The 14,358-nt window shown below is 39.5% G+C and overlaps 2 protein-coding genes across 4 annotated transcripts in view; one reads left to right on the top strand and one right to left on the bottom strand.

Moving 5' to 3' along the window:
* The window catches only part of TLCD4 (TLC domain containing 4), a 133,102-nt gene extending 127,040 nt beyond the window's left edge, over positions 1–6,062 (bottom strand). The window contains exons 1-3 of one of the 2 annotated variants that reach the window (XM_060202117.1): positions 5,650–6,061; positions 1,916–1,974; positions 606–821 (exon numbers count right to left, since the gene is read on the bottom strand). The gene's annotated coding sequence lies outside the window, so the exon portion shown is untranslated. Of the gene's footprint in view, positions 1–605; positions 822–1,915; positions 1,975–5,649 lie in introns of both variants that reach the window. The other variant, XM_060202119.1, reaches the window with a different exon arrangement.
* A 97-nt stretch (positions 6,063–6,159) lies between these two features.
* ALG14 (ALG14 UDP-N-acetylglucosaminyltransferase subunit) overlaps positions 6,160–14,358 on the top strand; it is a 114,753-nt gene continuing 106,554 nt past the window's right edge. Inside the window, exons 1-2 of one of the 2 annotated variants that reach the window (XM_060202121.1) lie at positions 6,160–6,324; positions 10,528–10,679. In XM_060202121.1, the coding sequence (XP_060058104.1) occupies positions 6,213–6,324; positions 10,528–10,679 (264 nt within the window). In that variant the 5' untranslated portion in view covers positions 6,160–6,212. Of the gene's footprint in view, positions 6,361–10,527; positions 10,680–14,358 lie in introns of both variants that reach the window. The other variant, XM_007534004.3, reaches the window with a different exon arrangement.

Below are 14,358 nucleotides of genomic sequence, written 5' to 3'. Positions count from 1 at the left end.
AAAAATAATAAAATAAATTTAGAATAAGGAATTTGGGGTATATAGAACTGGGACAAGAGACAAAAATATCTGGAAAGATGTAACAGATAAATGAATAGAAAGAGGGACAATAAAATTAGTATGTCACAGTGACTTTTCTGGCAATTCATTTTAAACTAAGCTTGAGCCACACTCTACTAATTCCTGGCTTTGTGATTCAGGCTCTATACTTTAACGCCTCCACTTGTAAAGTAAGCATTGCTACCTGATAGGGTTATTGTGAAACTTAGTTAATCCATGCCATAAGTGCCTCATATACTATGTACATAATAAATACCTGAGCTTTCAAGGGTTCACACTCAAAATTCCCTAGGAAGCAGCTTCACTCACTTTAATTATCAAGAAATAACCTGCAAGTCACACACACACACAAAACACACACATACACAGACTCACACACACAAACACACAACATGGAAAACATGTCTTGACAAGACTATTTGGATTGTACTAGGGAAATTTCTGTCACACAACCTTCCAGGAGAACTTAATGACAACACATATAACCATCAGTCATGGTTCTGTCTCAAACCTAAACTAAGAACTCTCTTCCAGATTTTTCCTACCTTGTCATGGGCAAGCATAATGCTGAATAATTGATGTGGTCTTCCTGACTCTTGTAGAAAGTTTCAGTCTTCTTTAGCCAAATCCTACTATCCTCATTGAGATTGAAAGTTGATAAACTCTGGTGAAAAGGGGTCTATCTTCCAGGTTCCTGAGCAGTTCACATTTCAAGACAGACTATGAAAACATAGGTCAAGTGGCTTTTTTTCTAGGAGGCCCTGTTAAGAGATATGCAGTTTACATATTTAGACTCATTGTTAAGTCACTGCTTGGGTGTTAACTGTGATGGCCTTGCCACTACTGTACCCCCAGTGCCTAAATAAGTGTGCCCCTCTCCCCCAACTCCTCACCACACTTCAAACCCTTTCACTATGGCTTGTGGATCTCCGGACCTATAAACTGTAAACTAATCTTGTATCTTCCAGTGCTTAGGGGATGTCTCAAAGTGGAGACACTTCCATGTATAAACTAGAGCTTCACTCATCCACATTAAAAAAATATTAGCGATTTAATATTACAAAATTATAAGGTAATGAGTACAACTGAGCACTGTTCCCACCACCAGAATTCTGTATCCCCATTCCTCCATCGAAAGCTACAACAGTTTTCCTAAGGTTGCAGATATGGGTCAACTATTATTTCTACAACCATTTGTCTATATTTGTATATATTTGCCAATTTTTTTTCCCTATGGTCCCATCTTCTCTTCCTTGCCAAGTCACACATACACCCATTACTACATCCAAATGTCTTTCCTTTTATTCTTTTCTCTCTCTGTGTCCTGATGGAGTTAAGAGTTCAGAGCTCTCTGGCCATCTTCCCTTGTCACTTCTCCACCGGGAGTATGGGCCAAAATTCTTTTGGGGGTGCAGAAGGTTCATCCATGTTTCTCTAGCATCTCTAAATAATGGTCATTTGCTTCTCACATTTGTCACTGCTTTCAAAGCATTTCTATTTCTTCTTTCACTAGATTCTGTAAAGTTCTAGTCCCACAGTAATACTGCTATATATTGGTTTTTCCAACAAGATATAGTTAGCACACTCGTATTGTGGCAATTTGCGAACTATTTAGTTGAGGAACTATTTACAAAGGTATAAAAGAGCTACCTCTTTGTAGCCACAAAGGATACTGCAGTAACTCAGGGCTAGTAACAGTGAAACTTTTAGCACCAGAAGAAGAGGGATGTGTAGAGAAAAACATGCTGCTATACAGATCAGAGAGATGTTCAACCCACGGATATGGCTTCCCTATATGGGAGTGGCTGAGGAGCCCCATTGACCAAGTCCCATTAGAACTAAAGAATAAGGACACCTGTTAATTTAATCCATATGCTTCAGTTCCTGTGGTACTGAGTAGTGTTGAGAATGGGTCTGGGGAGACAAATAGGAGATATCCAGGTTATAGTCAAAACTTCCCCTCATCCATTCCCATAGTTACAACTGAGGTAGCAATAATGTAATATTTGTTCTGATCACCACCCACTATCACTATAGTTCACTGGCTCTAGTACTTTCATTGCAACTTTATTTTTTTACTTTCTTTAAGCCTCCAGTTACTTATCCAGACTTCATCTACTTCCCCATCTTCACTTTTTATTGCTACTATGTCCAAAGGAAATTCCATATTTCACTACCTTAGAAAGAACCTCATCATTCTATTCACCTCTCAAAAATCTAACCTGGTTAAAACCAATGCTCTGTGTTTTTTTTTTTTTCTTTCCCAATAGGAAAATATATACAATTATTATTACTTGTTTCTATAGTTGTTAGCACTAACTTTAAGTAGGCATTCTAATCTATTTGCGGATTCCTTGTAAGTATAACAGTTATTCTTCAAGATGTTTATTTTGATTAGTTTTTGATCTTCAAACCTCTCATACTCTGTACCTCAATTTATTTATTTTATTTATTTTAAAATTTGTTTATTTTTATTCCTTTTTGTTGCCCTTGTTGTTTTATTGTTGTAGTTATTGTTGTTGTTGTTGATGTCATTGTTGTTGGATAGGACAGAGAGAAATGGAGGAAGGGAAGACAGAGAAGGGGAGAGAAGGATAGACACCTGCAGACCTGCTTCACCACCTGTGAAGCAACTCCCCTGCAGGTGGGAAGCTGAGGGCTTGAATGGGATCTTATGCTGGTCCTTGTGCTTTGCGACACCTGCACTTAACCCGCTGCGCTACTGTCCGAATCCCTGTACCTCAATTTCTCTTCTATTCACATCATTTGTCCAAAGTTTACAGTATATGGCCTCCATCTGATATCACAGAATAGCTCAGAGCCTAGCTTCAGGTTTTAACATAAACTTGCCTATCTAACATAATAATCTGCACATCTAGCAAGTTATTTAAAAATGAATTTCTAAAACAGAGCACTTCATTTTCGTCCTCTCCTCTCTTCCCTTTTCTCACCCTACAAAGTTTCTCTTCTTGTCTGTCTACTATTAGCAAACTATATAAGTAGTTCTGAGGCAAACAAAACAAAACAAAAAAATCTAGGAGCCATTTTGTTTCCTCCTTTTTGTGTTTATCCACAATATCTAACTAGTTTTAATGACTCACACATAAAATACTTCTCAGATCTGGCCTATCCTAGTTCCACTGTCATCTTCCTAAAGTTCTTGTCTGGGCTACTGTCCTACTCATATTAGATTCCCTGTATCAAAATCTAGCATACAGCATTTAATATTCACTAAATAGACTGAATAAATTATTACTGAACTGTAGAAAAATAATCATAACTTTTAAAAAAAACTTTAAAATACTTATATAGTTAATAAAAAAAACTACACAGAAACTTTGGAAAATAGATTTACAAAAACAAAAATTACCATCCAAAGAGACTTTACTTATAATTAGTTATGGCATAATATCATTATTCACTTGGTCAATTACCAATATGTTATTTAATAGATTTTTATTACACAAGATACTTTATTTCATCTATATGGAGACAAGAAAGAGAGAGTGAGATAGAGATAGACAGATAGGTAGGTAGAGAGAGAGAGGGAGAGGGAGAGGGAGAGAGAGAGACAGATAGAGAGACAGAGAAACAGTACCTTAAACTTTCACATGAGACAGAGAACAGCCAAAGCAACAGTTTGGCGTATGCAGTGCCAGGAATCAAACTGAGAACCTCAGACATGCAAGTCTGGTGCTCTACCAACTGAACTATTTCCTAGCAGTACTACCACCTTTTCACAGCACTATAATGTACTTCTATGCATCCATTATCTGTATTGTCAGTGGGGTTCATCTCCCCAAGAGAAATTGTAGTTACTTCTGTTTGCTTTTCCTGACTGACACAGTACAGGTTTAGGGCCTCTTAAATATCTAAATTTTTCTTACCTATTACAGCCTGAAACTCAGTTTATACCCTAGCTACATATTTTGGCCAGCAGCTCCTACTCCTACCTGCCACTTAGTTCCTCCCTGCAGACCTCACTTTCTTTCTTTTTTTTTTTTTAATTTTTTTTTTTTTTTATTTAAGAAAGGATTAATTAACAAAACCATAGGGTAGGAGGGGTACAATTCCACACAATTCCCACCAGCCAATCTCCATATCCCATCCCCTTCCCTGATAGCTTTCCCATTCTCTATCCCTCTGGGAGCATGGACCCAGGGTCATTGTGGGTTGCAGAAGGTGGAAGGTCTGGCTTCTGTAATTGCTTCCCCGCTGAACATGGATGTTGACTGGTCGGTCCATACTCCCAGTCTGCCTCTCTTTCCCTAGTAGGGTGAGACCTCACTTTCTTGTCAGGAATATAGACAAGGGTGACTCTATCCTTAATTCAAAATTACTCGACGAATAACTCCAAATAGCGTCTACTATGCTATCCTTTATAATACTCTGTATTTGCTGGCAATCCCATAAATGCTTGTTCTCCCAATTCATTTCTGCAGCATGCCAAGTATGATCACTTTTTCGTACAGATGCAGGTAATTACAGTAGCAAAGGTTTCCCCATTTCCCAGTACTAAGCTGTCTCCTGGGACCTGAAATCTAGTAATTATTAATAAGCCTGACATCTGCACTGCCTGTCGGCTTAAAAAACCATCTTAGATGTATGACTGTTACTGCAATCTATACACTATTATTTGCTTATCCAGCAATCATGTCTACTACACCCTCTCTCAATTAAATGTTCTCCAGGAGAATGCTTATTTTGTTGGTTACCCATCCTCCATCCAATAGTCAAATACAATAGATGAGATGTCACCTATAACCTAGCCAGTCTTGCTATCTCATTCCTTTTATGAATGGCTTAGTGACATAAATATGGTCAGTGGAAGAAAATCAGCTGTAAAGGGTCCTGGAAAAGGCTTTTTCACCTTTCAAAAGAGTCTCAATGAAAAGATGACCTCTTTTTCTTTTCTTTTCCTCTCTTTTCTCTTCTCTTCTTTCCTTTCTTCTGGAACTTGTCCCATTTAGATATACTTTCTGAGACCTCTAAAGTCTCTTTTAAGTATGAGGGAAGAGACTCTTACATTGAAGTCATTGCTGGGAATGACCGTGTGGGCAGATGAAAGAAAGCTATATCCTTTGTAACATTATTACTAAGTAGTTTTTCATATTACAGCGGAGACTCTACCTCTAGACTTTCAATTATGCACTTGTAAGCCCAGGAGAATCTGATTCCATAAAAATGGCGAGGTAACCTGTTTCACCTCCCTGGGCCTGTTTACTCATCGGTACACTTACCTTGTGTAATCTACAGGTGAAAGGAAACTACAGGATTTTTATATTATTCCGTTTTCTAGGAATTATTATATTATTGCAATGTGGATGAAGCAGAAATAAGAGTGAGCATAACTGGGGTTAGGGGAAGTGTTGGGCTTTAGGTAAAACTAACTGAGTATTAATTGTAGTAAAAGATCCTGGAAAAAGGCTTTTTCACCTTTCAAAAGAGTCTCAAAGAAAAGATGACCTCTTTTTCTTTTCTTTTCCTTCCTTTCTTTCTCCCTCCCTTCCCCTCTCTCTGCTCTTCTATCTTTAGCTACTAAAATTCCATTCCTTTTAGTACCATGACATAATTTGAGATTATGCTTACCTTTATCTACAATGGTCACACTGAGATTTGTGAAAATGGCTGGAAAGGTTAAATACACTAGTGTTGGAAAAAAAGAGATTTGGATAAAATGCCTAAGTTCAATGTCTGGTACCAAGAAACATTTCAGTAAAGTCTCCAAATGGGACGGAAACATTTTCCTTGACGTTTAACAATAGGGAGAGAGAAAAGATGTCTGCAATTGAACTCACGTAGACTTTATAGAAAAAAAAAAGGTTGGCAGACCAGGAACAGCTCCACAACTGGGAGCTCCAGCGCCTTGAGGGAACACAGGGCGTCTGGCCTCATCGCGAGCAGAAATTGAACTTCTCCAAGGCTGAACTTCCAGAATTGCAGCTTACTCTGGAGAGACTGACACCAAAATCCTCCAAGTCAGCTCTTCCGCCTCTGGCCCTGAACTCCTCCCAGCACCAGCCAGGCTAACCCAGCAAGAGCGCGACACTCTGAGTTTGAGCCACCTCAGCGCCCGTAGTTATTGAACTTTAACCTCTTCTAAGGGCCTGCACGGTTAGCGGCGACAATCAGTGTATGCATCATTTATTTGAATGAGTGTCGTCCTTCTTCTAGCAGTGGGGGGAGGAGTGGTGGTACTAGTGCTGGTGCTGGTATTGGCTCTGCGGCTATGGCTAGTGCTTCAACCTGGGACCCCTGTGCCCCGTAAATCTCTCAGTCTTCTAGCTGTGGCTGGCTCCGGTAAGTCTCCGGGCGTGATGGTCGGGCTGGGTTGGTTACTACCAGCCCCAGAACACACTGCAACCTTCTTCACGGGTTTCCTTAGCGCTCTGTGACGCATTGCATGCTGGGTTTTGTAGTTTTTGTAAATTTCCGGAACCTGTCTATCTGGTTGGTGCAACATTCTGGTTATCAAACGCAGTCAAGGCTTGGTTGGTTTTTAATGATAGGTGACTAACACATGTATGTCATTATGCCTCTCTGTAGCATATGTTTTAATAACAAATTATTCATCAGAGTGAGTAGAGAAGCAAACGCCTTTTGATGCCAATTTGCATTTTCCCTGTATAAAACTTGCTGTTTTCCGTGATCAGTCTAGGCTTTTTCTAATTTAGTTTAGGAATCTGAATACTACATTGTTAAAGAGACAGAATAAATGGTCACATTTGTAAATATGCATATACAAAGTCCACAAGCGTAAAAATAATAGCCTACAAACTGGAACTCTGCACACTTCAGGATATGAACTCCCCCCCCCCCCCCCCACTGAGTAATTCTCTTTACACCAGTATAGCCCACCAGCTCTTTAGGCACTTAACAATTTTAAGTGGATAGTGGTGTATATGCTCCTACTGTACATTTGGAAATGCCATGACATTGCATCTAAATAGAACAAAACTCATGCTATAAGCAAATGTTCTAAACTTATGTAAGTTCAAGTGTAATTTACTGCTTTATCCAATTAACATGTTTTGAGCCATAGGAATAGTTGCACACAATGCTAAGCTCCTATAATAATAAAACTTACTAATACTATTTGCACGGAGTGCTTACTGTGCCTTTGACACTGTGAGAAGTGCTAGGTATAGAAGTGAATTATGTGGAGGATATATAAAAGCTAGCTAAACAAAATAAGCATTTACCACAATGAGATGTAAGTGGTGTAATCTATATAAAATACATACTACTTTAGAAGTCTTAAGGAAAGGCATCTCTTTGTCTGAATCTAAGACAGAAAGCTTCCTGGAGCTGGTAGCACACCTGGTGGAATGCACAAATTAAAGTGCACAAGGACCCAGGATCAAGCCCCCGGCCCCACCTGCAGGGGGAAAGCCTCACAAGTGGTGAAGCAGTGCTGCAGATATCTCTCTCTCTCTCCCTCTCTATCTCCCCCTTCCCACTCGATTTCTGGCTGTCTCTATCCAATAAAATAAAATAAAGATAATGAAAAAAATTTTTAAAAAGAAAGTTTCCTGGATAAAGTGATGTCTAAACTAAGACTTTAAAGATAACAAAGTAATAGCCAGACAAGGATGAACAGGGGTTTTGAAGATAGGAGGGGTGAGAGAGGGTAGTGGCACCTGGAAATGGAAGGGCACTACTACACTAAATTTCATGTAGGAAGCTAACCCCAGTCCAGGTCATAAAAGGTCTTTAAAATTTTGCCCTTGTCACACTATTGTCACTACTTCACTGCTTCATACCTTCTAGGGGTTAGAAGCAAAGGCATCAACATTGATATTAACACTGGAGTTGAATCATCTCTTTTGTTAAATAAATAAGTATAAATGTATATATTTATAGACAAATATAAGTAACCAAATAAACAAGAAAATAAAACAGAAGATAAAATTTGTCATTTTAGTTACTTTATTCAGTAACAAGGTCAGATTTTCAAAGAATATCCAGTGAGGATTTCCTTAAAAAAAAAACAAAAAAAAAAACAACAACAAAAAAAACTATATATAAAGTATAAAGATACTTTTTAATTGTAGTGGAAGGTATTGTGAATATTAAGTTTTATATTAACTGTTCCAACTGTGAAGACAAGTATATACTTTGCAAGCCACTGCACTATTTTCAAGGATAAAAACCAAAATAATAAAATGAATGTTATTCTAATTTCTGAAACTCATGCTAAGCAAACTACTTCTTTCTAATTCCTCCCGGAACCTAGGAAGTAATATATATTTTTTTTACTGTAAGAAAATATATAGAGACTAAAATGATACTTCACTAGGTAGGTTGTATGCTTTCCCCTGTGCATGGCCCAGATTCAGGTGCGAGCTCTAGCACCACAAGAAGGTGCTGTTGTACCTTAGGAAACTCCGGTTCTATGGCATATTTATAATTTATTTATTATTATTTGCCACCAGAGTTGTCACTGGGGCTGGGTGTCTGCACCAAAACACTACTACTCCTGGTTGCCTTTCCTCCCCACCCCCTTTTCTGATAGAGACAAATAGGGTGATAGAGATACCTGCAGAGGAAGATACATACAGCACTGTGTCACTCCTTGTGAAGCTTCCCCACCAGGGGGAGGACCCCCAGCTTGAAATGGGTTCTCACTCATGGTAATGTGTGCATTCTACAGGGGGCACCATCACCTAGCCCCACTGTTTCTCTGTCTGAATAAAAGCATCCCAGAGTTGTCGAATTTCGATGTGGAAGAAAATATGTACTTGGAAGGATCCCAGTTCGAGCCCCGGCTCCCCACCTGCAGGGGAGTCTCTTCACAGGCGGTGAAGCAGGTCTGCAGGTGTCTCTCTTTCCTCCCCCTCTCTGTCTTCTCTTCTTCTCTCCATTTCTCTCTGTCTTATCCAACAACGATGACATCAATAACAACAACAACTACGACAACAATAAAAAAACAAGGACAACAAAAGGGAAAATAAATAAATATTTAAAAAAGAGTCTTGATATGTACTTGGAGAGAAAACAAGCTTAATGTTCTTTATTATTCTACTTATTCCCTTCATTTTTAAAATACATTATTTGAAATTAAACTACTAACATTTTTGAGGCATTACACTTAAAAAAAATTTTTTTTAATATTTATTTTTATTTATTTATTCCCTTTTGTTGCCCTTGTTCTTTTATTGTTATAGTTATTATTGTTGTTGTCATTGTTGTTGGATAGGACAGAGAGAAATGGAGAGGGGAGGGGGAAGACAGAGAGAGGGAGAGAAAGATAGACACCTGCAGACCTGTTTCACCGCTTGTGAAGCGACACCCCTGCAGGTGGGGAGCCAGGGCTTGAACCAGGATCCTTATTCGGGTCCTTGTTCTTAGCGCCACCTGCACTTAACCCGCTGCGCTACAGCCCGACTCCCTAGGCATTACACTTTCAAGAGTTGGACATAGCAGTTGTTTTCTAAAGCTGATAAGGGGCTGGGTGTTGTGCTGAGATTTCTTTCAGGTGCTGGGTTACAGGGGTGAGCATTAGTCTGAGGAAGACCTGAGCCCTGGGGCTCTGCTCATACCTCCCTAATGTTACTTTTCAACACCACCATCTGTGACTGAGATCTCACTTTTTAACCTATTTTTATGACCTCACTTCATGCTCTTTCTTCTCCACAGTATTCCCACCATCCCTTGAACATGAATCTCAGATCCTTCCATTTTATGTTGTCCTGAGAATCTAGCCCAATTCTCTGCACAGTGGTATTCCTACTCTTGTGTTCATCACTTTCCAAGCCATCTCAGCATCTCCACAGTCTCCACTGCTCTTTGGACTGTTTTCTCATAGCTGTTTGTCCACTTTCCCCTACAATTTAAATTTTTCTTGCTCGTGTGTGTGTGTGTGTGTGTGTGTGTGTGTGTGTGTGGTGTGTGTAAAATCTCTGCCCCATTGGGCTTCTGCTATGCCTTATATTTCTTTTAAAAAAATATTTATTTATTTATTTATTTATTCCCTTTTGCTTGTCCTTGTTTTATTGTTGTAGTTATTACTGTTGTTATTGATGTCATCATTGTTGGATAGGACAGAGAGAAATGGAGAGAGGAGGGGAAGACAGAGAGGGGGAGAGAAAGACAGACACCTGCAGACCTACTTCACCGCCTGTGAAGTGACTCCCCTGCCGGTAGGGAGCAGGGGGCTCGAACCGGGATCCTTATGCCAGTCCTGCATTTTGCGCCACGTGTGCTTAACCAGCTGTGGTACCACCCAACTCCCCTATGCCTTATACTTCTTTACAACATCCTCAGCACCTTCTGCTACAATGGATTTTATTGTACACATCTGTTATCCTCTTCCCCCATATAAAAGTAGTATTCATTCAAAGAAGTAGATGGTTTGCAAATGTTCCTTCTGTTTTTTGAGAAATACATAAAACATATCCTTTAGTATCACATAGTCTAATTGATATGTTCATTGTAGGTTCTTAGACCTTCTAATGTTTTTTCCAGGTGGGCATACAACTGAGCTGCTGAGGCTACTTGAGAACTTATCTGATGCCTACTCTCCTAGACATTATATCATAGCTGAAACTGATGAAATGAGTGCCCAGAAAATACATTCTTTTGAAAGGAGCAGAGCTAATAAAGATCCAAGCACCATGGTAAGTGATCTTTTCTATTTCTAATTATTTCTGGAAACAGTCTCATGGCTCTTCAGGGCTTTGCCCACCCAAGGGAGTTTATTGTTTGTTGCTAGTGAAGTGTATTTCATTACCTACCAAAAGATAAGAATTTCTTTAGGGCCAGAAAGATCGGAGTGGATACCTATTTTTCCTTTGTACATGACTGAAATTTGAGCCTGGTGGAAGCTTTGTTGCTTTGGTATCTTTCCCTCTCTCTCTTTCTTTCTTATCTGAAAATATCAACCCAGAGCACTGAACCTTTAACAAAGAGGAAAAAAAGAAAGAAGACAATTTATGCTTTATGTTAAAAAATGGTCGACAATGGTCACTTCTATCAGGAACACCATCATAGGTTCTCTTGCAGGCCCTCCCAGGACCTTGCCCTCACCATAAAGCCATGATGGTAGGGACTGCCCTACTCTCTAAAGAGAGGCTGGGGCATCCCATCCCCCCCTGCCACTCGAGGAAGACTGGTCCTGAAATGAGTGCAGCTTGCGATGCTCCCAGCTATGTGACTGTGAGCTTCGAGTTCAGACCGACAGGAACTCAGAGGTTACACAGGCTCCTGTGCTAAATATAAGTATGTATCTGGGCCCTGGGTCAAGTGAATGGGGCTTTAATAGTTAATTTTAGTCATAATTTTTTTTTCAAAAATGGGAGCTACTGCCCTAATCCAACTTTCTAGCCTTTTTCTCTATTCTGATACCACTTTCTCAGACAATTTTTTTTATCCAACTTCATGTTAGCTATCAAACTGAAGCAAAAACTATAATAATTGTGGGCCCCTAGAAACATTCCTAAAATGGACTTCCTTGCTTCCTTCTACCCTGAGATCCCTGATCTCATCAGCTCTGCTCCTACTTTTTGATTCTTGTTCATTAACCATTTTGTCCTGCTTTATACCTTGCCACCTTTCAGCCACCAAGTTGCAGATGCTACCATGATTCCATCCTGACTTCTTTGGGCAGACGACTTCACTAATGTGCCCTGGAACCTGGCCTCTCCAGAGCACTACCCCACTAGGGAAAGACAGAAGCAAGCTGGGTTATGGATTGACCTGCCAGCACCCATGTTCACTGGAGAAGCAATTACAGAAGTTGGAACTCCTACCTTCTGCATCCACAAAATAATTTTGATCCATACTCCCTGTGGGGGAGAAGTGATAGGAGGAAGAGGATAAGAGACCTCTGATCTCCAACTTTTATCAGGACCCATAGAGAGAAAAGGAAACAGAGGGATATTTGGATATAGTAATAGGGTTATGTATAACTTGGAAAGGAAGAGAAGACAGGACCTTAAAAAAAGGGAGGGGGAATTATATACAAATGTAGACAGATAGTTGTATAAATAATAGTTAACCCATATCTGCAAGTTTAGGAGACTGCTGTAGCTTACAGTGGAGACAGTGGGGCTTCAGAGCTCTGATGGTGGGAACGGTATGGAATTATATCCCTGTTGACATGTAATTTTGTAAATCAATAGTAAATCATGAATAAAATCAGAATTAAAAATCATAAAATTAATAAAAATAGTTTATTAATTTCATATATTCTGTTAAAGAAATATTTTCCAGTTAATTCTGTGTAATTTGTTTTAAGGATTCTTTGGTGTGTCTTAGTGTTGATTTACAGAATTATAGATAACAGGGGCATAATTCCACACCATTCCCACCACCAGAGTTCTGTTTGCCCATCCCCTTCCAGAGGAAACTGCAGTAGTTCTTCCAAGGTTACAGATATGGGTTGACTTTATCTGTCTGTCTGTCTGTCTGTCTGTCTACCTATTTTCATCTGTCTATCTACCTATTTTTCATCTATCTACCTATCTCCATATATATTTTTTTTCCTTTTTCCCCCTATTTTTATTCAACAATCTTATTCATTTTTATTCTAACAGTCTTACCTTTATTTCCTTTCTTAACCACACCTATGCCTATTCCTACTTCCAAATGTCCTTCCTTTCTTCTCTCTCAAACAAAATAGTGCATGACTTTCTCTGGTATTTGCCAGATTCACTTCCCTTTCAATGATGGTATAAAAACAAAGATTCCTGGTGACAAAATTTTGGGTGCTATTGGTATTGGGGTTCAGAGTACTCTGGTCATCATTCCCTATCATTCTTCCCTCTAGTGGTATGAACCAAAATTATTCTTGGGGTGCAGACGTTGGGAGTTCTGGCTTTTGTAATTGCTTCTTTACTGGACATGGAGGTTGGTAGGTTGATCCATACCTCTAGCCTGTCTTTATCTTTTCCTAATAGGGTAGGGCTCTGAAGAGGTAAGATTCTAGAACATGTTGGTGAGGTCATCTGTCCAGGGAAGTTAGGGATGGAATTTAAGTAGCATCTGCAACTTGGTGGCCAAAACTTGGTAAGATATAAAGTAGCTCTGGTGAGCACACACATTACCAAAGACCCAGGATGGAATCCCCACTCCCCACTTGCAGCGGGGGGCGGGAGGGGAACTTTATGAGTGGTAAGCAGGTCTGTAGGTATCTTTCTCTCTCCCTCTCTACATTCCCTTCTGCTTTCAATTTCTCTCTGTCCTATCTAGTAAAAATTGGGAGGTGTGGGGGAGAGAAAGGAAGGAAGGAAGGAAGGAAGGAAGGAAGGGAGAAAGGTAGAAAGAAAGAGGGGAAAAAAGAAAAAGAAATGATGGATTTGTTGTGTAGCCATCGAGGCTCATCAATAATCTTGGTGGCAATAAAAAAGAAAAAAAGTGAACTTAAAAAAAAAAAGAAAAAAAAAGAACAGATAACTACTACACTATTACTTATTCTACAAATGATATTAATGTTTGCCTTTGAAATTCCTTCTCTACTCCTAATTGTTCACTTCATTTTCACATTTGAGTCATAATTTTGGTAAAAGAAAAAAGTGAGCCACCCTCTTTGAAAAATCCTCCTTCATGTTCTTCTGTCTGGGAGCTGCCCAGCTACTGAGTTGTAACAATAAGTTCAGGAATGGACAGCTGACTCCCCTGGCCACTTCTAGTGTTTCTCTGGGCTCTTGGGATCCAGAGACTGAAGGTTATATTCCTTCAGGGCTAAATTCTGTAGAAGAGCAAACTTGGGAGCTGCTGGCAGTCATGCTTTAACCTGACAGATACATTAAGACTGTGGATAGGTTGCTGTGTGGGGCACATCTGGTTGAGGCCACATATTATAAGCCCCTGGTCCCCACTTACAGGGAGAAAGCTTCACAAACCTTGAAACGGTGCTGCAGGAGTTTTTTTTTCTCTCATTCTCTCCTTCTTTCCCTCCCTCCTCCTCCTCTTTATCCCCCTTCTCAATTTCCTTCTGTCTCTATTCACGAAGTAATAAATCACTATTTTTATAAGAGTTCAAATAGGGAAAAGAATGAAGGTAGTAAGTAGGAAGAATAAGACAAGAAGCCAGATGGCCAATGCTGCTTTCAGTGACTCCAGAGACCCAGCTGTATTGGTTGGCTCCTGAATTGATTCTTTTTGGAACTCAGGATCTACTCAGATAGCCCCTCATCTACTGTCCTATCACCCCTCAACAGACACACCCTTTAATCTTCCCAGATTTTCTTTAAATCTGTTCTAGTTGATTTTTGATCACTTGTAGACCTGATCTATAACTAGAACACTATTAAAATAGTTTCTTCTTCTTTCTTCCTTCCTTTTTTTTTTTTTCCA

This window comes from Erinaceus europaeus, chromosome 11, assembly GCF_950295315.1.
Source record: "Erinaceus europaeus chromosome 11, mEriEur2.1, whole genome shotgun sequence".
In the NCBI taxonomy this organism is placed as follows: Eukaryota; Metazoa; Chordata; class Mammalia; order Eulipotyphla; family Erinaceidae; genus Erinaceus; species Erinaceus europaeus.
This window is presented reverse-complemented; position numbering and strand designations above follow the sequence as displayed.